Source organism: Lagopus leucura, unplaced genomic scaffold (genome assembly GCF_019238085.1).
Source record: "Lagopus leucura isolate 7727_CA_CO unplaced genomic scaffold, USGS_WTPT01 Super-Scaffold_100027, whole genome shotgun sequence".
Classification (NCBI taxonomy): domain Eukaryota; kingdom Metazoa; phylum Chordata; class Aves; order Galliformes; family Phasianidae; genus Lagopus; species Lagopus leucura.
In genome coordinates, this window is record NW_024962278.1 from 5,778,973 (window position 1) to 5,801,662 (window position 22,690).

The 22,690-nt window shown below is 41.0% G+C and overlaps 1 protein-coding gene across 1 annotated transcript; it reads left to right on the forward strand.

Annotated features, from left to right (window-relative positions):
- The first annotated feature begins 1,363 nt into the window (after positions 1 to 1,363).
- CCNJL (cyclin J like) lies at positions 1,364 to 21,954 on the forward strand. Its single transcript, XM_042880588.1, has 6 exons — positions 1,364 to 1,623; positions 1,766 to 2,076; positions 9,141 to 9,351; positions 17,389 to 17,688; positions 18,473 to 18,632; positions 19,668 to 21,954. Exons 1-6 carry the CDS (start codon positions 1,407 to 1,409, stop codon positions 20,113 to 20,115), a joined length of 1,647 nt encoding a protein of 548 aa, XP_042736522.1. The 5' UTR covers positions 1,364 to 1,406; the 3' UTR covers positions 20,116 to 21,954.
- The last annotated feature ends 736 nt before the right edge of the window (positions 21,955 to 22,690 follow it).

Sequence of the window (22,690 nt, forward strand, 5' to 3'; positions counted from 1 at the left end):
GTTCTTTTCCAGCTGAAGCTCGCTGTGCCAGCAGGTGAAATACAGGTTGCCTGAGCCCTGTCTGTTAGACTGAAGGCTTGTACCTTAGCTATTGTTGGGTAACTTTATTCATCCTGAATGCATTTTATTGCTATAACGTCCAGAATGGTGGGGTAGTGGGAAAGCTGCTGATTTGCTCAATTTAAACTGATTCTTAAAGAAAACCTCCATAAAGCTGATGACATCAGTGACTTGAAACTAGGTTTGCATCACTTAAGTCTCAGTGGCTGTACCTGTGCTTTACCCAGCCGTGCCTTATTCGTAGATAGATTCACATGAAGTTTCTCTAAAAGAATGTAACTCTCACTAAGTCTATTTACTTCAGGAATTCTCCTGCGAGTTGTTGTTGTTGTTGTTCTTGTTGTTCTTTTTCAGACTATTTGATAAACTGCTCGCAAGTTTAATACACACAGTTCTGATGTGGCTGAAGCCTGTGTTTTAACCACGGCTGTACCCATTGTATCTGAATGTGTGCTTGTCCTGAAAGGTCCCAAGGTTCAGATGGAAAAATTACACTGTAACTGAGCTCAATTTTTAGAACAATATTATTCAACAGTATTAAAGTTGATAATAGTGTTGAGATAACCTAGAGGTTAAAAAAACAAAAAACAAAAAAAACAAAAAAAAACCTAATAGCAACTGAATACAGTGCTGTATGAATCACATGGGTTATTTGTAAGGAAACTCTCAGACTGCCGTTCAACACGTTTTTAAGTATGTATTCAGTTTTACATGAAAAGAGGGGAAAAAAAAAAGTGGTTTCGTTGCTTAAATTAGGGCACTCAAGTACTTTGTTTAAGGGACAGTGGCGTAATTAGATGTACTTGAAAGAAAATAGGGGAAAATTGTTTCTGACGGACACTTGGTGGCAGCTTTTATCTGCGGGTTTAATGGGCGCTGCTACTTAACTTCATTGCTTGGCTTTTACAGCAGGGCCAAGGCAGAAAGCTGATCATAAACAACTGGGGATGTTTTCACCGGTAACCGCTCAGCAGCTTTTCTTTGCTGATCCTGAAAGCATTTTCCTAGGAACGGTAAAATCAACCAAGATAGTAACTTTGATGGAAGCAAAACATGCAGGTTTTTCTGTGTTGTTTTTGTTTGTTTGTTTGGAAACCAAAGAAGAAAACATCTCATGAGGGTTTTTTTGTTTGTTTTGCAAAGTCCTGTGCAGGACGACTGAGAGACAAAGCCCCCAAAAACGAATGCTGAAACTGGGGTCTAATTCCCAAGAAGGGAAAGCTGCTGCTAGGCCGGGGGAACTCACTGTGGCAATTTCATCCTGAACAGATCAGCGGTGAGGTTTTGGTAGAGAACAGGCTGTATGGTGATCTTCTTTTCCTGGGCTCTTCGAGCGTCAAGCTGGGATGTGGAAATGGGCCCCGCGGCAAAGCGGTGACATCTGGGCTGAAACTGTAGCCAGGTCACGCCGCCTGCACGTCCCCGTAACTGAAGGTGAGGAAGCACAGAACGAGGACAAAGCCCGCGCCTCCCGTCCACACTTGCGGACTCTCGCTGAGCGCCGCTCGCCGCCGCCAACACGAGGAGCGGCTCTGCCCGCACGGAGCCGGGCAGCCACGTGCCGTCGGTGCCGCGCCTGCAGGGCGGGGGATCCGCTCCCCCCGCGGGGCCCCAGGAGCGCGCAGGTGCCGCTGCCGGCGGCGCGGAGGGGTCGGCGGCGTCCCGCCGGGGCGGGCAGCTGTTAATTACAGCCCATTAACCCCAGAGCCGCGCCGGCGGACGGGCGGCGGTCCTCCCGCTGTCTTCTTTCCCCTCCTCTCCCCTCTCGGCCGCGGGGCTTCCGCCGGCCCGAACGCCGGCTGCGGAGGGGGGCGGCCGCAGCGGTCAGCGCGGGGGGGGCTCGGTGCCAGCGGGAGGTGCGGGGGCCGGCGAAAACGGCTCTTCCGCTCTGTTCTCCGTCCCGGTGGTGCCCCGTCCGCCTCCCAGAGCTTTGTCTGGATGGGAAGAAAAAGGATGGAGGAGCAGTGGTGGAAAGGGGAGCTGGCGGCAGACATCCATCAGACCCTGAGGACGAAGGTTTGCTCCCGCTTTGTTCCTTTCCCTCAGCTTTGCTCTCCGTTGTGCCCTCCCCAGGAGAAGGGCTGTGCTGCGGTGACCGCGCTGTGCCTTCAGCGGGGCTGCCGGGCGCTGCTCCGATCGAAACTTGTTCAAAGTGAGCCCTGAGCGAACGGCAGCCTGGAGAACCTGCGGCTCTTCGGTAGCTGTGACTCTGTAACTTAGCCGGGGTGGGGACTTGTTCTATTAGACGCTGGGAGGATGCGGGTGTTGTCCTGTGAAAGAAAAGTCAGCGTGTTGCAGGATCTGGAGAAACGGCTTTGCTTCTCTGCACACGGATAAGCGCTAAGATTTGGGACGTCGTGCCTAGGAGGGCTGTACGGGAGCGGGCACGTGCACAAATGGGCATGAGATGCTATTTCTAGAAGTTCAGTGTCGTTTACACGTTGATTGGAAAGCCAACTGTACGTCTTGCAGTAAGCAAAACAGTCAGGCACTGCTTTTAAGACTTAGCGTACTTTTACTGAAGGCAGATAAAATTAAAGCTGCTGTTTCTTTAGGTAGATTTCCAAAGTAGTAAGTAGAAGTAAACCCTAAACGCAGGTGGTTGGGCACGAGAGCCAGTCCACAGAACATAGTGACTGCCTGTATGTAACCCAGCTTGATGTTAGCAAAGCTACGGGTAATGAAGTTACCTTTGGATGTTCATTACCGCCATTGAGCAATAAATGGTGTTAGGTGATGCAGTGTTCCCAGGTCTAGGTTCTGAGTGGGCCAGGTCCCTTCTATGGGCTGGGAGGAATGGCGGGCATCCAGTGCTGGGGTGTGAAGGGGCTGGGGATAACTTTCTGGTGTGTTTGTTAATTCAGTGTATCTGCTGCCTTTTAAACAACCATTTCATTCTTCAGACTTCTTTCCAGATGCATCTTGCCACTCTAGGTTCCTAAAACCTCTCCTTTGTTTATGGGTGTAGGCCGGCTGAGATGATGTAAAGAACCCTCAAAGAGGGAGAAGGGTCTTTGGGCTGCACTTCCTCAGCTCTGAGGAAGGTTTGGGGCACTTTGTATACTAATTCTGCCCACCTTACAAGGATGACTTCTTTCCTTCTCAAAGTACTAAAGGAGAATCCAGGGTGCCACTGTAGCGAGAAAAAATAATTGCAGGTGGTAAGACTAATATTTGGTTCACTCTTTGTTTCCTTCTTCAAGTAATATCCTGCAAAAACTACTCTGAAGTGTATTGCTGAGTTGTTTTTTTTTTTTTTGAGTTTTTTTTTTTTTTTTTCAATGTCAGAAGCACCAGGACTTTAAAAAGAATGTCACAAATCTCCTCAAAAGGACCAGACAACAAAGTTTGGGAAGATGAGCATTGACAGCTTTGTGAGCATGGGCTGAGGATGCCTGTGGCAAACGTGTAGAGAAAATAAGCTTCAGTAGCTGCATCTCCACTTGAGCTGTTGTGTGTCAGTGCATTGTTAGTGCATTGCCTTATTGATGATGGGATGTGAAGAATTAATGCAGTGGTACCTTCAGCCTGAGTGACCTCCCTGCTTTAAGGTGCCTTCTGAAGAGTCTTAGTGTGGGCCGGTCTGTGTCTTTGGTCAGAAGAAACAGGTCTTAGTTGGAGCATGTGAGTATGAGAGGAAAGTTATTTAGTAATTGTCAAGGATGTTGAAATGTAGGCTGCAGGCTGTCCTGCTTCTTTTAAGTACATATTTAAGTCTGTTTAAGGTGAGGAATGAAAGGTGATGCAGCTCTTCCTAGAACACTAGAAGCGATTGAGATGCAAATGGAAACAACCAAGTTTTTATGTTAACTGCAAGAAGTGTAATTCCCACCCCCTTGGATGGAAGTTGTTGTTAATCTTTTTAGAAGTTGGCTGCTTAGTGACAGATGTTGTGCACTGTTCTGATGGATGCGTTCTGCATGAGAGCAGATGCTGAATGTGTGGGCTATACCTGGCTTCTCATTCTGACAGCTGAAAAATGGTGCTCCCTGAAGGCTCCGTCTCAATGTGGAGGAAATCAATAGCCCCTGAATTGTCCAACTATGAAATATCAGTGCTGTGATAACGTAGGGCCATTGCAGAAATAGGTGATAATAGAAAGGTACTGATTGGTCCGGGCTGCTGCCCCACGCTGAAAGTCTGAGCTTTCTGAATGGAAATGGAACTCCTGCAGCACCTTTACAAAGCTCTCTTCTTTAGTAGCTCGAAATACTCGGTAAGTGTGAAAAGCAGAGTAACAAGTCAGTGTGTGGTGGTTTGTTTTTGGTGTTTGAGAAAATCCTGTACTTCAGAAGGCAGTGTGAATGTCCCAGAAAATGGAGGGATGTCTGGTTGCTGTTCCTCTCCTGTTGCTGCACTGCGTTGGGCTGTTTCCTCTCAGGATATGTTCATTTCTTGCAATTAATGAGAATAACTGGATCTGTCTGCATTTCCTTTTTATTCATCTCTTGCATGGCTTCTCAGAGCAGGGCCGAACTTTGCAGGACCTTTTCTATGTATTTAAAAAGTTAATATTGTAATGTGATCTCTTTAAAGGCGGTCCAAATGTCTGTAAGTAACTCCCTGTGAGGAGCGCTGATCTTCTTCCTGCTGAAAGCAAACAGTCCTTTAAGTGGTAAATATGTCTGGGTGAGTTCCTCTAGGTGCATCACATCAGTTCATGATGTAACAGGCACTGTTTTGTCTTCCAGCCAATGAATCCACTCGTCCTTGTTATTTTAAAAACTTGTGATCCCTTCAACGCTAAGCAAGCATTGATGGAAGTGCGATGTGCTCAGATCTGCCTGGCACTGCCTGAAGGTGGGATTGGCGCGGGCCCCATGGGCTGTGCTGCAGAAGAGGGAAGGCAATGGGGCACTGTGCAGGTGGTGCTTCTGGTGTGGGGTTTGTTTTCTTTTTTTAAAGAACTGTAGATGAGAACTTCAGGGGAACCAGATACCTGGGGCATTCAAAAGGGTTTGGACTCTCACTTCAATTAATCAAGAGGATAAAGCATTAACCTTTCATTCTGATGAGCTTTTCCACTTTGAATCAGATGTAAGAAAAGACGGTGTTAGAAGGCATTGAGGCTTGCTAATATCAGGCTTTTCCCAAAACTGGAAGTCCAGCAACAAAGCATAATCTGTTCACTTCAAAAGCTAGATTATTTTTTTTAAACCAGTGACAATAGCATTACTGGCCTCTAGCTGTAGCTTGCTTATGTTGTAGATGGCAGCATATGCATGGAGCTGAAAGGAACAGGTGTTCTGGTAAAGTACATGGTTATTCATGACCTTTTTCTTTCTTTCCTTCCTTCCTTCAAGTTGGAATTTTGATTTTCACACTTCTTTCTCTGATCCTTCACAGATCAGTTGCTGAATTCTGAATGCTTTGAATTGTGTAAAAAGGTCTTAATGAAATGTTTGATAATACACTACAGTGAAACACAGGAAGTGATGCATTTTTCAAGCACAACAGCAGTCTGGTTTTCCCTCAAATTTCAAAAATTTCAGACTGCTGTAAGGATGCTGAAGGGCTGAATAAGATCAAAATGATTTTAAGCACAGTTGAAATATGGTTCTGCTCTGATGCTTTTTTTTTTTTTTAATGGTGTGACTGAATCTTAATTTAACTGTCTACATACCACAGATCACATTGAATCCTCTACTGACCTTAATCACTGTAAATTTGAACAGGTATAAAGATTAGCCTGTATTACAAGACAGCACGGCTCGTGCTTGCCCAGACAAAGCAAGTTTGGCTATTTTGGAGGCATTTTTGCTGTGAGAGGAAATGCATCCTGTTGGCTGTACCTGAAGAACACTGCACTGTCACTTATCTTTGACTTTCTCTGAGCCTGCATGGCCACAGGGAGTCAGGGGATGCTGCATGATTCATCTATGGGAAAGCAGAGCCAGGCTGAAGATGTGGTAGAGAAGCAGATTCAGTTAACATCTTTATGAATGTCAGAACCTGAGGAATGTTTGTCATAGAAGCTCACTTTTCCTTTGTTGAGGAGTCTGCGAGTTGATGAATTTCACTTTTGTTCTGAGAACTGATCATTCTTAGTAGGAGTTATTACTGTAATGTCACATCACTTGCTAACTTGCAAGTTTTCTGCTGTTTGTCAGTTTATTACTGGCTTTAAATCTGGGGAGGAGGAGTTGTGCTGAAAGGAAATGGGATGCAACTTCTTACTGTATTGAACACCCAAGCACTATGGTGTAGTGCTCTGACCACACTGAGTGGGGCATGGAGCAACTGCTGTAGGAGAGCTGGAGGACATCATCGTGCTCAATTTCCTTCCTCTCCTCTTCAGTTGTGGTTGGCTAGTCCAGCTCAAGGAGCCTAAACTTCATGAGGTTCACTTACTCTGCTTGTTGCTCAGCATCTCCTCTGGGGTGGCTCAGAAGGGTTTGCTCAGCCCTACTGTGAAGCCAGCTGACCCATAGGTGAAGTCTGGCTCTTTGGGTCAATGAGCAGTGCAGGAATCAGTCAGGTTACCTCCTGGGAACTCCCTGAGCCTGGCTACACTTCAGCTCTGACTGCTGAAGATTTGTCATCTTTAGCACCACTTAAACATGTTTACACCAATTCCCTTCTTTTACAAGGTCAGGTTTTGAAGCTGATAGGAGCCAGCTTATAATTGACTTTGCCTTTAAAGCTGCTTCTCTTTCAGCCCAGCACAACCTCACTCTTGCAAGCCTTAGTTATCTCAAAACGTGATAAGTGGCAATCATCCCAAACGCTGTGTTCTGCCTGCCTGGAGGCTTTTAGCTGAGACACTGACCAGTAACTGTTGAAGGAGCTCAGTCGGTCAGCCCTGAGCTGCATGAGAGCCCATGCTGCCATGTTCAGTGTTTCAGTGCATTGGCTGCCAGCAGCCACAGCCAGGTGGTGGAGGGAGATAGGAGTGAGCAGCATGAGGTAAGCAGCAGCAGCATCTGAAAGGACCAGCAGACAGCAGAGCTCCTAGCTTCTTCTCTATTGCTTTACTGGAGATAGAGGAAAATTCTAAGCATGGGAAATTATTCTATTCTTGCTTCCTGAAAGACTTTTTTTTTCTTCTAAGACTTTTAGCTGCTGATTGTGCACCAGTATCCCTAAAGTAACAAAGGTCTGTTACACTTTTAGTGTTCAAAGAAGTAATTTTTTTCTTGGAGAACTGGTGCTAAATAACCCTGTGAGGGGAGGTTGGGGAGGAAAGGAATGCATATCAATAGCTGTGTTTATAGAGCTTCTCACTTTGTGTAGGAACTATATACTTGCCAACCATAACTCTGGTCCATGCAGGAAGTTTCATATTAAATACATATGCTGAGATCTGATATATCTAGAGAGCATAATTTTGCTGGGAGATCTGTTTGTAAGCCAGAAACATTTCAAAAAGTAAAACTTGACATTCCTATTAGTCATCAGGAAGAAAAAATGTTTTAGAGATTGAATTTCCACCTGATCTTATCATAGCTTGGACTTTGTACTGACGTTTAACACAAATGCAGTTCTTTTCACTGTGAAATAATTTCTTCCAGAATGCTTAGGTTGTGAGTATACTATGAACTCTTGCTCTCAACCTGTGTCCTATTGATGGGTTGATATCCTGGTATGTAAGGTGGTTGTGGTGGTGGGCATTATGGTGTGTTTTTGGGCATAAAACAATGTGGGGGTCGTGTTCCATTGCCTCCCTTCTTTATAAGAAGGGGTATTTTTTATAATCCCCCAGTGAAGGTTGTTCCAGGTTTCAAAGGGCTCCTTGCTTGTCTGCAGCATGTGTCTGTTCAGCTCAGAGGGAAAAAAAAAAAAGGGCTGGTAAGCAATCATCTGTAACAGTGCCCAGCTTGCTGTCTTTGTGAGCTGCTTCTTGGTAACAAGCCTCTCTGGTTTCCAGTCATGTGCACCCCTCTGAGCCTGACTGTGCAGCTATTTTCTCCTGACAAGTTGAACCTCCTCACGGAATGCTTCCTCCAGGGAGATGGGAGAGTGTGGGCAGGCACTGCTCCAGCTGTGCAGGGAGGTGCCCTTCTGCAAGCAGCACACCAGCGTGGATGCTTCCTCTGATCTCACCTGTTCAACTCTGTGTTTGTTTTGTAGAATTACTGCTCTATGCACTACTTTGTGTTCTGCTATAAGACACGTTTATCTCACAGCGCTATGCAGATTCTAGTTCCTTTTCAAATGCATGCAATACAAAAATGATCTAAAAGTGGAATCTGAATTACTGATGTGCACCATGTTGATATATATATATATATATATATATATATATAAATAAATAAATAAATATAGTTTGCTTGCTTTTATCTATGTTTACCCACATGCATTCAGTCCATTTCAATTTAAGTCTGGCTGCTTAACACTAAAGTGGCATTTGCTTGTGGGTGTTCCCCAGGATCTTTACTCCCTCCCTCACAATGTGGCTACAAATCTGTATGAAATGCTTTCAGGTGAAGGGATAGCATAGGTAGACAAAAAAACTTCAATAATTCTGCCTTTAAAACTAAAATTTCTATATCACATATGAAACATTTTGCAAGTTCAGAGGTTAGTTTTTATATTGCTGAAACACATCAGCATGAAAAATGCTTAAATTGGCCGTAATTGCAAGTCTCTCATTATTTTTCTTGTTAATGTCTACTTATTGCAGCTGTGCACAATGGCTTTTTTTTAATATTAGAAATTCTTCATGCTACAGACCTGTGGGGTGCTTGTTGGTTGGATGGTTCTTGGTATAGAATGTAGTAAGTTGGAAGAGGCACTATCAGAGAAATTTATCTTGCTGTTCTAGCTTATGAAAAAGTACTTAATAACCCAATTTGTGAAGTGGTGAAGAAAATAAAGTCCTTAAGGGACAGCTCTCATGGCCAAGAAGTTTGGTGTTCTGTAGGAAGTGATAACAAGCTGTTCCTGGGTGAAAGTGCAGTATGACTGAAGTACTAGAAGTTAATTGGCTGTTAAACATGCAGTAATTCAGCCCTGATTTCCATCACAGTGCTGTTTTTGCTACGTTTTCCATAGCAGGTGGAGAGCATTAGGGATTCCTGATGGTTCAATGGGATGTTTCAGTACTTTCCTCCTTACCCCCCTCTCTTCCCTCCCTGTAGGAACGTAACCTGCCTCTGTACAAGGCCCATTCACCACAGATTGGGATGCGCCGTTACTTCATTGATCTCTTGACCGTCCTCAGCAACCGTTGCAGTCTCTGCCCTACAGCTCGGCATCTTGCTATCTACTTACTGGACCTCTTCATGGATCGCTATGATATCAGTGTCAAGCAACTGTATGTCGCTTCATTTGCCTGTCTTCTCCTAGCAAGTAAGTTGGCTCTTATTTACTGTGGCTTTTCTTCCCTTCTCTAGCAGATGGTTGTTCTCTTTGCATGTCTTAACACAGAAAACTGCACAGGATAACCACTCCCAATTGCTTTCTTTAAATGTTTAGAAATAGTTTTGAGGGACGTGGTTTAGTTGGAAATACTGGTGGTAGGTGGATGGTTAGCCTGGATGACCTTAGAGGTCTTTTCCAACTTCAGTTATTCTATGATGTACTTAAGGTAAAGCCCAATGAAGTCCACAGAAAGAACTAAAGTAGTCTTAAATTCTTCTTGACTGTACAGCTTGTTCTGCACATTCATATGATGGTGTTAGTGTGTGGAGGAAGTTTAGGTACCTGAAGTTGGATTGGTGAAAAGGGGCAATGAAGATAAGGGAGTAATGGAAAGGAGATGGCAAGATTGGGGGAGTTTAGTTCTAAAGAAGAATTAGCAGTAGAGAGTAATACAGCTTCTCCTGGAGAGCTGTCCTTGGATCTGTGCCTCTGTCATGATCACTGGGCATAATCAATTCCTTGCAAATCAGAGTTCTCTTGTACAAGGGCCAAAGGAAAATTGCATCCGAAGGCACTTAGTAGGTATGTTGATGGTACTGGAATGCATATTGCTTGTTCTGGGCTCCTACTCGTTACTATGAAATGGAAGTTTTGGTGTTGGCATCCATTTGGCAGATGATCTTGAATGACTGTGGTTAGTACTTTCTTGAAATCTCTGCAGGCAGTGATGTGCAAGTGGAAGAAAGTGAGGCTGGTGCCTCAAGGAATTACAGACTTGCAAACTCTGTTTCTAGGTTACTAGGAAATTATCCTGCCATATGGGAGCCAGGCAGAGCAGCGTGCTATTGTTGTAGTCAACAAAAGTTATGCAAACTGCAGCATCAGTGGCTGGAAACTTCTAGGCAGTTATACTGGTTAAGGTTTAAAAAAAAGAAAAGAAAAAAAGGAAGGAAAAAAGAGAGAAGAGAGAGAGAGCCAGAATGGATCTGCTGAGGAAAGAATGTGATATTATGTGTTTATTGAATCAAGGTACAAGTTTGCTAACACTTTTCTTTATGGGGAATGCCCTGAAGAGCTTGATCTGCAGAGATAACGGTAACAACGAACTGTACTTTACCATAATATGCACATAGTGTATTTAAGCATCCGCAGTGTTGACTCTAGAAAAAGATGATGAGTTATATGGATAGATGCTTGCTTGTGTTGCAGAAAAGCCAGAGTTAAAATCAGAGGAAAGAGGAATTGAAATAGTTTCCGTAGGTGCGGTTTTACTGCAGACTAAGTGGTACTTAGTCTGGAAGAGCTGTTGAAGTTCTGCTTACCTGAACCTTTGATGAGCTCCTTCAGACTAGAAGATTGGCAGAAAACAATCCCAGCTGAGGTGTTTTCTTTCTGTTTCCTATATTTATTTATTTATTTATTTATTTATTCATTTATTTTGAACACTCCATTTTTGTATGTGTAACCTTGTAACTGCAAGATGCCTCATAGCAATGCTGATTTATTTTCCAGGTACATGGTTGAAAGTATCCATAAAGAATATAGAACAGGATTTTCTTTAAACCCGATACTTTTGAGCATTCTCCTCTCCTACTAATCCCTGCCATAAAATTGGTGCTTCAGCAGTTCTTTTTAGTGACGTTTTTTGAATTTACAGGAAAGATTTATAGATATAACTTACATGTGCAGGTAGGATGGCATTGGTGCCCTCGAACTTCTTATGAGTTGTCAGATTTGGTATAATGGTAAGATCTTGAGTAGAGCCTTCCTGTATGAGACTGGGAGGGCTGCACAACTGGTTCATGTAGCGTCTAGGATTTAAAATGAAATAAAGTTTAAGGCTGTCCTTAAGTAAGGGGCCAAAGTCAAATGCAGCTTTAGATCATCTCAGAAACCGCGAAGGAAAAGGAAGTTGACAAACCACCTCATGATGGTATTGGAGGGAAAGAGGAAAATGTTTCTTAACTTTTTCTCTTTTTAAAGGCAGTTTGATTCAGGGGTCAAGTCCAAGCCTAGTGAGCTAATGAGTATGAGGGTCTTTCTAAACCTGACACTAGCTCAGTGCAGCGTTATATCCTATTATGGAACCATCCTTTATAAGAAAGGGGAAAAGTCTATAATTGTAAAGCTAGCTTTCCTACCAAGGTGTAGAAACAAAATGCTAAAAACTGAAGCAAAGCAGCTTTGCACAAAATTAATACCTAAAACCTTGTCTACACAAAGTGTTTAAATCTGGAGAGTCTCTAGATGTAGTAAGCTCTGTTGTTCGTTGTTTGAGCCATACTAATGTTCAATAAGGACCTTCTGCTTTGGTACATGTAGCTTGAACTGGTGAAAGTCAAGTTGGGGAAAGACATTTCATGCCAAATGGGAATTCCTGGGTTTAGTTTATTTTCAAAATAAGAAGTAGAATAAATGGTATACTATAGTCACCTGATATTTCTCATTATAGCAACAAATATAACTGGTTTGGTTTTTTTTGGTTTTTTTTTTTTTTGCCTTTCACTGCAAATGCAATAATTAGGACTTCCTGCAAATAATTAGGAAGTTGCCTACTTGTTCAGCAAAGGATTGCAGCAGAAATACTCTTCAGTCTGTAGCAAGACACTTGTACTTAGTAAAATATATATTAATAACTTTTGAGAGCAAACAGTCATCTTCATAAAAGTAAGGTTCAGTTCTTTGGAATATGGTGTTTACCTCGCTCAAGATGATTATTGAGTGTTTATCAGAAGATAATTCTGCACGATAAACACCGTTTGAGAAATTCTGCTTTTTCTTTCTGATTGTTTCCTTAGAGAAAGGCAGGAGGTTAATGACAGTGTGCAGACCACAGACAAGATGAGGTGTAGTGAGAGGTGACGTTTCCGATGTAAGTGTGGGGGAGATGGATTTTCTTTCTTTTGTTGGGGGACACTGAGGACAGTTGTGTTAAGTTCAGAGAAATTGTTGTCAACTTTTATTTAGTTTTCAGGTTTGCTTCTCGGATCTGAAGAATCTCAAACTTTTTTTTTTTTTCCCCTCTTACCAACTTTGTCATCCATCTTTGAGCATACAACAGCAGTGTTCTCATGTCACAGATCACAGCTGTCTTTTAGTTAGCTGGAGCTGATTTCTCTTGCTGTGTTCTAGAAAAGCATTTTAACTGGCTCATCAGTTTCCCCATCTAGGAAACTGGATGGTGACAGTGCCTCCTACTATGGAAATAATTGCAAAAAGAGATGAGAGAGTGGGAAGATGATGCTCTTCCAAACAGATTGTGTTGGCAGCCAAATCATGTTCAGCCCGGACTTGCTGCAGCTGAGAGGAACGTGGGTGGGTGTCCCTGGAATCATCTAAGTGTTCTCTAGTTGGAATATGTATGTTTCTTCTGCAGGGTATGCACAGTGTGATAACTGCAGATGATCTCTGGAAATTCCTGCCGGGTACATCAGCCCCCCCAGAACAGCTATGAAATCTTTGAACTTTACTGTCATCAACAGTTATTTCCTCTGTATTAATTCTGAAAATGAATGGTAATTGTTCACGGTAATCTAAAGGTGAATGGAAACCCATCTGGGAGGAAAGGAAATGTTACTGGAAAAACTGATGTCACATTTTAATAAAAACACAAAAAATAAGTTCTGTTACTTGTATACAGTAACTACATTGTGTATTTCATATGTGGCTCAGGTAAGCCCAAAGGTTGAGCACTCATGATCTAAAGAGCAGGAGCAAAGTAGATGAAGCCAGGCAGTTCTTGGTGGTGCCCAACAACAGAACAAGGGGCACTGGGCAGAAACTGAAACATGGGAAGTTCCATATGAACGTGAGGAAAAACGTCTTTACTTTGAGGGTGACAGCAGTGGAACATGCTGCCCAAAGAGGGTTGTGGAGTCTTCTCTGGAGGTATTCAAAACCCAGCTGGACACTTCCCTGTGTGACCACTGTAGGGAGCCTGCTTTAGCAGGGTTTGGACTAGATGATCTCCAGAAGTCCCTCTGTGATTCTGCGAAATCAAAAAAAACTTTGCCCTTTTTTTGACACAGTACCTTTCTAACACTCCCATGCTGATAATCTTCTCCCCAAACTATGGTCTGACTTTTTGAAATTTCCAAGGTTGAGTGAGAAAGATGGAAGGAACTGCAACTTACAGAAGTCATAATCACAGCTTCTTAGTTTCTTAGCTGTGCCGTGGTTTTTCTCCTTCTGCTGGTATATTCCTTAAGCTTCTGTATCAGACTGACATCACCTTTTGGGGTGGAAATAAAAAGGAGGGGGTTATCTTCTCTCTTCTCAACTTTTTTCTTTTTAAACAGTTCTAAATTCGAGTTTACTGAGAAGATTTATGAATGTGTGTACACAGACTCCTGAATTTTTAGGGCTTTTTCACTGGTAGAACAGGAAATGAATGTCTACTTCTTACGGTAGATGTATTTTGTTTTTGACTTCTATTGTGCTCTTTTATGGTGGAGTGGCTGCTCTATAATGCTTTTAGTACATTTCATATCCATGATATCTGAACTGGTTTGAAGATAACAAATCAAGATGGAAACATTTTGTTGAATAGAATTGCTATCCTAAATGGATAGCAAGATCTTTCAATGTAATTTGCTGGCACAGTACTGTTTTTAATTATTTTTAGATTGACAAGAATGTTCTGAATATTATGGTAACATCTCCTCAGTTCATCTCTTTCTCAAAAAAAGAGGCAATGGGAGAGGCAAAAAAAAAAAAAGAGGCTCCCTTGGAGGCAATGGGAGAATCACTGAAGCAAGAGTCTCTTGTGGGTGATGGGCATTCAAGAAGAAAAGGAATAATAACTACAGTATACTTTAAAATAGCTGTACACCTAACCAAATGAGTTTGAATTTTTCAGCAAGGGTGTTATTTAAGCAGCACTGGAAAAAGTTGTTATTACTGGTGATTGATTCTTGCTAGTTTTTGAGCAAGGCATGTTAGGTAGCTATGTCATTTTGGTTTGGTAACTGCAAATTTAAAAAGGTCTCCTTACATTTGCTGCGAAGGAACACTTTGTTACTAGTAGGCAAAATCCTGGCAGTATCAAATCTGCCATTTCTGTATTTTTTTGGTCTCTTTTGAGAACAATAAAAATTGAGATCACGTTTTACTGTACAAAATGACAGTACTTTCTAGCTACTTATGGAAAAACTGACTGCTTCTAGACACTGCTGCTGTTTCAATAGCCTAGTAAATGCAAATCAGAAAAAGGTGTGGCTTTGCTCAGCTATTTGGACTCTAAAAATGCATGCTCTCGGCTAATCCTATGGGAATTATTTATGTTAATCGCTTGGCTACAATGTACAACTACTAGCTTTTCAGTGACCTTAGCTAATGAGGCCTTCCAAGACAGGATGGAACAAAGAGAAATTATGAAACAGCAAGGGCAAAGGTGGTGGTGCCTGAGGGTTTTTACCTCTTCTTTTTTGTAGCATATGCATTTAGCTTCCGTACCCAAAGGACAGTATTGATACCCAAAGGAGATTTTTTCCCTCAGTATTAGATCTTTGTTTTTTTTTTTTTTTTTCCTCCTCCCTGTGCTGCCTTTTTTCTTCATGCTTTACTGAATGCCTTTCATCAGTCTGCTTCCAGTTAGGAAAAACTGGTCTCTAAAATGACTACAAGAGAGATGACATGACTGAATAGTGGTGTTTTTTTTTTTTTTTTTTAAACTTTCTTTCAACTTCACTCAATGTGTAGCTTGAGAAGAAGAGTCAATTTTCTGTCCTCTGTTCTGCTAGTAACATGGATGTAGGAACACATAATGGGAATGAGGAACCCAAATTACCTTGGTATGAAGGCCTCTTGAAATCTGTTGTGAAACACAAAAGTATAAACTAACATATTTCTGTAATCCAATAATGAAATCCACTCATTGCATACTTTAGGTTTTACTCATTTCTTGTAGCACTGCAGAGTCCAGATCGTACCTCCAGTTCTATAGCAATCTATTAAATTGTTCATTAGTGTACTTATGAAAAGACAGAAATGGCTTCTCCTGCTGTGGATCAAGATTTATACGGAGGTTGAGAGAAGATGAACTAATCCCATTAGCAGAAAAATGTTTGTGATGCTTTTGTTTAACTCACTGAGAATAAACAGGAAAAGAGAGATAAGCCACCACTTCGTGTATTTTCAAATACTATTAGTCCTGGCTTATTGTGAATTCTTAACTCCTTCTCTCTGGCTAGCAAAGTAGTGAGGTCCTTGAGATTTTGTGAGAGAATGGTGAGAAATGTGTGTCCAGGTAGATGTTGGCCCTTGTGAAGGGCATGGGTTTCATCCCTGGGTGAAGCTGTAGCAGACGGGATAGCTGCTCAGGCTGAAATGATAGTATCTCTACTTTGCTGGGAATGGCTGCCCTTGTTGGCACATAAAATCACTGATTCTGCAGAATTTTCTAGTTTTGTGCCGCTTTAGTAAGCTGAAGTGGCATTTAGCAGGAAGGTGTCAATTGTGTCATCGAGATAATGTAAAGGAAAGGCAGGGTCAATCTGATGTCTTGCTTCTGGTCATCTCAGGATAAACCTGATACTTTGAGCTTTGATTGTCTAAAGTATGCCAAGCATCCAGTTTGCAATTGGTAAACCAGTACCAGCAGTCTCCCTCACTGCTTTACTTGCAGCACCTGAAAGTCAACTGTGGTTAGGATGCCTGGTGACCAAGAATGATGGAGGGAAGCGTTCAGGAGCATCAATCAAGATTAGACCATGACTTAACCTCTAGCAATTGAAACATGCTGACTTCTGTCCTGGTATCCCAGTCATGTTTGTTAGTTTGTTTTAGTATGTTTGTTTTGTATTTAAATTTATATTAGCTTTTTTATTTCTTTAAAGAAATTTTTAAATTTCTTTAGATTTAAAGAAATCTTTCTAAATTTTCTTCATTGTCAAAAACTGTTGGTTTTTTTTCTAGTGGAAAAACATTTAAGCAAAGATCTGTATCATATTTAGTCTTGTTGACTCTTCAAGGGTATAATACACTCCAAAAAGCTTGTGGTGGGATGCACAGTTCATGTCATAACTTGGGAACTTCTATACATGACCTGTCTATGATTGCAAGTCATATATATAAATCAGTAGTGGTCAACTTCAGCTATGATTACAGTATTTTTTCCGATCTCTACGGCTGGTATTTTTATCATCTGCATTTAAAATTGAGGATTGTTCAATTATTTAAACTCAACTTTAATGAAAAGGCTTAACAGAGTATAATGTGATTAATGCTCATTCAAAAACTTAAATACAAGAAGGTTTGTAACCTAGTAGACAACTTCCTCTTTAAATACGGACTTGTTAGTTTTTATTATTTTACTTTTGAAACCTTATGTATAAACCCTACATTCAGTACAAAACTGTCTTGAAAAGACATCAGTTTCTCCCTGTTCTGCTTCCTTTGTAGAAATGCATAAGCCTCCTTGACTGCAATGCCAGGCATTCTGCCATGAATAAAAATGCTAATGAATTGTAGCATCTGCTTCTGTTAAATTCTTAGCAAACATTCAGTGACAATGTTAATGTTAAATGGATACAACAGACCTAATTTAAGATGAATGGAAAGAAGAGGTACCTCTTTCTGGAGAACAAAAAAAAAATGCTTAAAGAGCAAAATACAGATGAACATCTAAACTTGCAGTAAATGATTTGGCTTTCCCAGTTTCAAAAATATACTTTTTTCTGTGAACAAGTGTTCTTAAAACCAGAAGCATCACGAATATTAAACTTCTATTTGTTGTACTGTTCCAGCTCTCCAGTCCAGCTCTTCTAAGGAATTAATCTTTATTTTGGTTTTGGCATCAAAACTACATTAGATATAATAATGATATATGATATGGGAACATGTTGACCAGTCTTTTTCCCTTTTTTTTTTTTTTTTTTTTTCCCCTTACTTGTGTCCCTGCACTCTCTTATCTCTCTTTCATCCATTGTAGAAAGTGCCTTTCACTGTTAGACTTTCTAGTTCTTTGGCTTTTTGACACTCCATCATTATGATGTACCTTAGATGAAAACCATCTTTTTTTGGCAGGTAAATTTGAAGAAAAAGAAGATAAAGTTCCAAAGTTGGAGCACTTAAATAACCTGGCATACATGTGCAATGTGAATGTAGTACTGAGCAAGAAAGACTTGCTTCAAATGGAAATGCTGCTTCTGGAAAACTTCAACTGGAACCTGTGCATACCAACAGCAGCGCACTACATTGACTACTACCTCTATGCATCTCTTGGTGAGAATGATCTTCACAACGGCTGGCCAATCACTTCACTAACCAAAGTCAAAGCTTTTATGGAAAAATATGCATATTATTTCCTTGATTTTTCAGTGCAAGGTAAGAGACTTAGTTTATGTTAGAATGATCTTCCATTTGCCAAAGGGCAAAAATCTGGAAGAGAGAAGGGTTTTAAAAGTTGTCATTATATGGACTGTACAAAATGATCTATGTAGACCAGCGTGCCACTTGGCAGTTATTTCAGATGGCAATTAGTTGTCCTTTCCTTGCAGATTAGTCTCGCCTCTTCTCAGAAATGAGAGATCCATTTTTTTCATCTCAGAACTCTTAATTGGCAAGACCACTGGAAATGGTTATCAGTATGAACTGCTGTCAGTTGTAGACATGACTGAATGCAGTTTAACGTATGACTTTTTTCACTTATGTTTTTGAGGATGCTGTGCTGACGTGGTGATATGATACGACGCACAGACTGAGCTTATAGTGATTTGGTTTGCAGCACCAGTTCCAATATCTGCCTGTGAGAGAGGCAATAATCTGCAGTATTCTTAAAATTCCAACACTAATGTGAATGTATGTGACTGTCAGTAGTGGACATCAGTTCACTTGACACAAGTCTAAAAATTTTGGCATAGTTAGTCCATTTCATATATTTCATAGTTTGTTGTTTTTAATCAAAACCCTCCAGGCACCAGTAGCACACAGCTTTTCAGTAAAGCTTCATCCAGTTCTGACAGAATTCTCATTGGTGTGAGTTGCTACTTTGAGAGGTGTGGAATAAAGTTGAGGATTTAACTTTGTCCTGTGTTGCCATGTACTACTTACTAGGCTCACTGCAGTGATCAGTAAGAGTATAACCCATGCTATTTTTATTCCTTTGTAGATCACAGTTTCCTTCATTTTCGTCCATCTCTGATTGCTGCGGCTTCTGTGTGTGCCTCACGCATCTGTATGCAGATTTCTCCTGCCTGGACAACACAGCTTGAATTGCTCACGTGTTACTCCTGGGAGCACCTTGCCCAGTGCATTGAAATGATGCTCATGTAAGATCAAAATGCAAGGAACCTCTTGGCATTCTTAGCAAGTTGTTGATGCTCACTTAGAACAAAACAAAAAATGCGCAGGAAAAAGGATCTGTTAATGTTAATGAGCTTAATTATAGCTATTGCTTTTAGCTATTACACTGGTAATCTCTAGCTTTAGTATGGGGAGAGGAATAAAATGGAAAAATTGGATCATTTCACTAAATACTGTTTTTTAACAGTACGTGCATTGTAGAATGGCACACAATTTATTGTTCCTTTCATCTTGTACTGGTTGTCCATGCCATTGGATGGAAGCTTTTACGGATGGTTGCTGAAAGTTTTTTTTCTTTTCTTTTCTCCTTGTACCCATAAAGATCTTGCTGCAGAGGGGCACCGGTGTATCTCCAACACTGGGAATACAGTAGGGAGATGTTTTTCAGGACTATTCTTTGCTGCTTCTGCAGTAAAGGACATGACTGCAGTGTGTCAGTACTGGTTGATTCATGTGAGCACATACAAATCTCAACAGAAAACGCGAAAGATCCATAGAATGATGGTGGACTTCAGAATTTTTCCTTAAAGTGGGGCCAATTGAACTTTGAATCCAGACTGCTTGGAGCACTGTCTAGTCAGTTGTTGCTATCTAAGGACAGAGATTTTCCAGTTTCACTGAGCAACTTGTTTTACTGATTGATGACCCTAATGATCATCAAATGTGTGAACGTGTTTCCTCCTGGTAACTTACAGGATTTTTCCTGTGTTTCTCTTAGCTGTGCACTTAAACCCACGCAGACTATTTTAAGAAAATCATGCTGTGGACTTCAAGGTCTCATAACTTTCTATAGCAAGTCCAATTGTAAATGTACTTGGGATGCAAAAATTATTCATAAGCCTTCTTAAGATATGAAGATCTCATCAGAGTAATTAGAAATGAACTGTGAACATGTGAACTATCATATATACCTATGGGTAAAAAGCCTAATGGGTGGAAATTTTGGTATATGCAAATTCTGTGAATTTTCCCTGTTGATGAATCTAACTTATTTGTTTCAGATATTATGAGAATGACATCAAAGAAGCCAGTAATATAAAAAAGGAAGTAACAATCCAACATCAGCAGCAGGAAGTAATGGAAAACCTGAGACATGAAGCCACTACTCAAGTTCTATTTCAGCAATCCAGTTATCATCCTTTAGCCCAGCATTCAGCTAGTCTTTCCCACTTCCAGTCGCCAGTACAGGATTTGTGCTCTGCTTATCGTGACTCCTTACAGCCACACAGACCCAGCACTCTGATTGCTGGGAGTGCTGACAGCTCAATGCATCCCTATGCTGCTCTTCAGACCAACCTGCAGCCATCTGCCCAGACTCTGCATGTCCAAATGCCTATTGCTGTGCAGGTGGCCTTAGGAACAGAGCCCAGTCACTGCATTTCCATGGCTTGTGGTAGTAGTTATTTCAGCGGTTGCCATTCGTATCCAGCTGGGTGTTTTGATGGATAAATATCGGCGCAAGAATAAGGTGACATGAGTGAAAACTAAAGAAAAGACCCTGTGAGTGATACGGAATGTGTATCTGAATGAGAACCGTGAAGGAACAGAATCCGTACATCTTACTCATCCACAGGACGTGGATCTGGATCCATTGATCACTGGAAGCTGGGTGCCTTTGCCAAGGATTGTACCTTTCTCTCTTAATAAGAGAAACAGAAATGCAGTAACATACCTCATGTGAAGTAACTTTGAAAGACGTGCATAGCAACCCTGTGGAGATTACTGCTTTCTAGTTCTCAGTTCGTGACTCACTGATCTGAGTTGGCTGAAAGCTTGTATGTTATTTCAGGCTAGAGTGTTCCTCGAATTTTTGGTTTAGTAGCAATGTTCTTAGAGGATGTTATTGAAAACAGAGTGCTCTCTCTCTCCCGGGGATGTGTCTTTTGAACAGTGGTGGCTTATACTACTGGAAGCTTCTACAAAAAGTGCCCTGAAATGGTGTTCACTTAAATGCGGGTGCTCTTTGTTTTTGCAGAAATAGATGCATAGAACACTTCAATTTTCTTTGAACTGGAGTGACAATGCAGGAGTAAGACTGCATAATGAAAGGAACAAAGGCTGGAAGACTATCAAATAATCTTTGACTTAAAATTATCTTGGAAACAAGATGTGATGCTACTGAACACAGAACACCGCTCTGCCTTTGCTTATTTGAAAAAAAAAATAAGCAACAGAAACATTAAAAAGCATAAATGATCTTAGAACTTAAACATGCTGCTGCTTTTTGAGACTGGAGATTACAGTTAGTAAAACTGTTTACAAGCTTTATCAGGGATTTAAGAAGAAATTTTCTTTGAAAAACTCTCAAAAACTTCAGTCCCTTCAGTTATTTCGTAGTTTGGGCTCAAACGGTTTGTGGCAGTAGTTCAATTTTAGGACAGAGGAACTGCTGGTAATGTGGGCAGAGATGGGGAACTGGTTAACTTTATTGGGAAATTGGTTTAGTTGCAGCACTAGGCGATCCTGACTTAGTTTTCTTGAATATCACCTTGATTCTATTGGAAAATATAGCTGGTGAATTGCAGATCATGTTACTTTATAATGAGATGCACCTACTGCCAGATACCCAAATGTTCCCTTTTCGATTGAGATCAGAGAAGATTGTAGAGGTTTTTGTTTGTTTAACTGCAATGTAGGTATTTACAAGAAACAGACTTCTGAAATGTGAAACTTCTAGTTTTGATACGCAACCACAATTGTGTGTTTGTTTGAAGACAATACTGTTGGACTGTCCTTTTTCCCTAAGGATCTCAGGACTGCAGTACAGGTAATGTGCAATATGCTTTTTCTGACTTGGGGCAGCTTTTCCAAGTCACGTGTCAATGTTGTTTTAAATTATATTTTCAGAGAATTGTTTTTAAGGGTGTTTAAAGGTGGAGGGGGAAAATTAGCCTGCATGCTGATGTGTGCTTGTGTAACCATCTTCTGAGAATGCAATGATGGATGTTAAGCTAATGATTTCCTGCATTCAGCAGGCTAGGGGCATTTTTTTTTTTTCCATTTAAAAAAGGCAAACTGTAAATGAAGAGGCTGTACTCTTCAGAAATTGATCTAGAAATGTAGAGAACTTAGTCTTTAATCTAATCTTTAACTCTGTTGGTTTTGTATTTATATTAAACTTTATTTTTAGAAGACTTTAGTGTATTTTATAATTAGTCATTCGTCAGAACTGCTGAACAAAACAGTAGTGGCAGTATGTTGGATGGTTTTTCTTTGTTTTTATCACCTTTTTGTTCAGGTCACACACACTGTTACACTTTGGGCTGCCATTCTGCTTAATGTGAAAATACTTGCAACGTTTCCAGTGAAAGCTTCCAATAAATAAGTGTACAGATGAAGTACTCTGTTAATTTTTCTACTGTTTTCTCCCAAGCTTTCAGGAGCTAACAAGGAATACATCTGTACCTTAAAAAACACCTGATCTGAGTACTCATAACATCTTACAGAACGGTGGTAGGACAAATGTGATGGAATGGCCTTGTCGAATAATAAGTTGTGAAGGGTTAGGCAGGCAGATGAGGAAGTTGGTCCCTGTGCAGAAAGTGAGGTTTCACTCCAAGTTTCAAGTGTTGGTGTGTATGAGGAAACACAAAGCAGGCTGTGGGGATTGCTGAAGAAACAGGCAAAAAATGTGCAGACATGAAGCAGGACGTAAGAACTGATTATTCCAGCTCACATGGCCCAGTGCCATGAAATACTGAATCAGAGAACACAGTTGTACATAATCTTTTCTTCTGGTAACTGCATTTTAAACAAGAATTGTCCATTGGCTTCTCTAGCATTGTGCCTTTGTAGCATTGGTGAATTTGGGGCAGATTTTGTTCAATAGCAGTCTCAGAAAAATACAGAAAAGATTTCTGAGAACTTAGAGTTGGCCTGATAGTGTTTTGACTGACTGTTCTCTGCAGACTGCTTTACATGTAGGTGAGATTTCCTAACAGATTTTTAAGTGGATCTTTTCCCTCTTGTGAAAACTTGGGAAGAGAGAACATAGAAGAGTTCAGACAATCAAAAAGATGCTTCT

Bases quoted from the DNA above. Each gene is read 5' to 3' on its own strand.
- CCNJL (XM_042880588.1), top strand. From the start codon at position 1,407: ATGTGGAAATGGGCCCCGCGGCAAAGCGGTGACATCTGGGCTGAAACT. The intron at 1,624-1,765 runs GTCGGTGCCGCG...CATTAACCCCAG, and splicing joins GAGCCGGGCAGCCACGTGCC to AGCCGCGCCGGCGGACGGGC. The intron at 9,352-17,388 runs GTAAGTTGGCTC...TTTTTTTGGCAG, and splicing joins TGCCTGTCTTCTCCTAGCAA to GTAAATTTGAAGAAAAAGAA.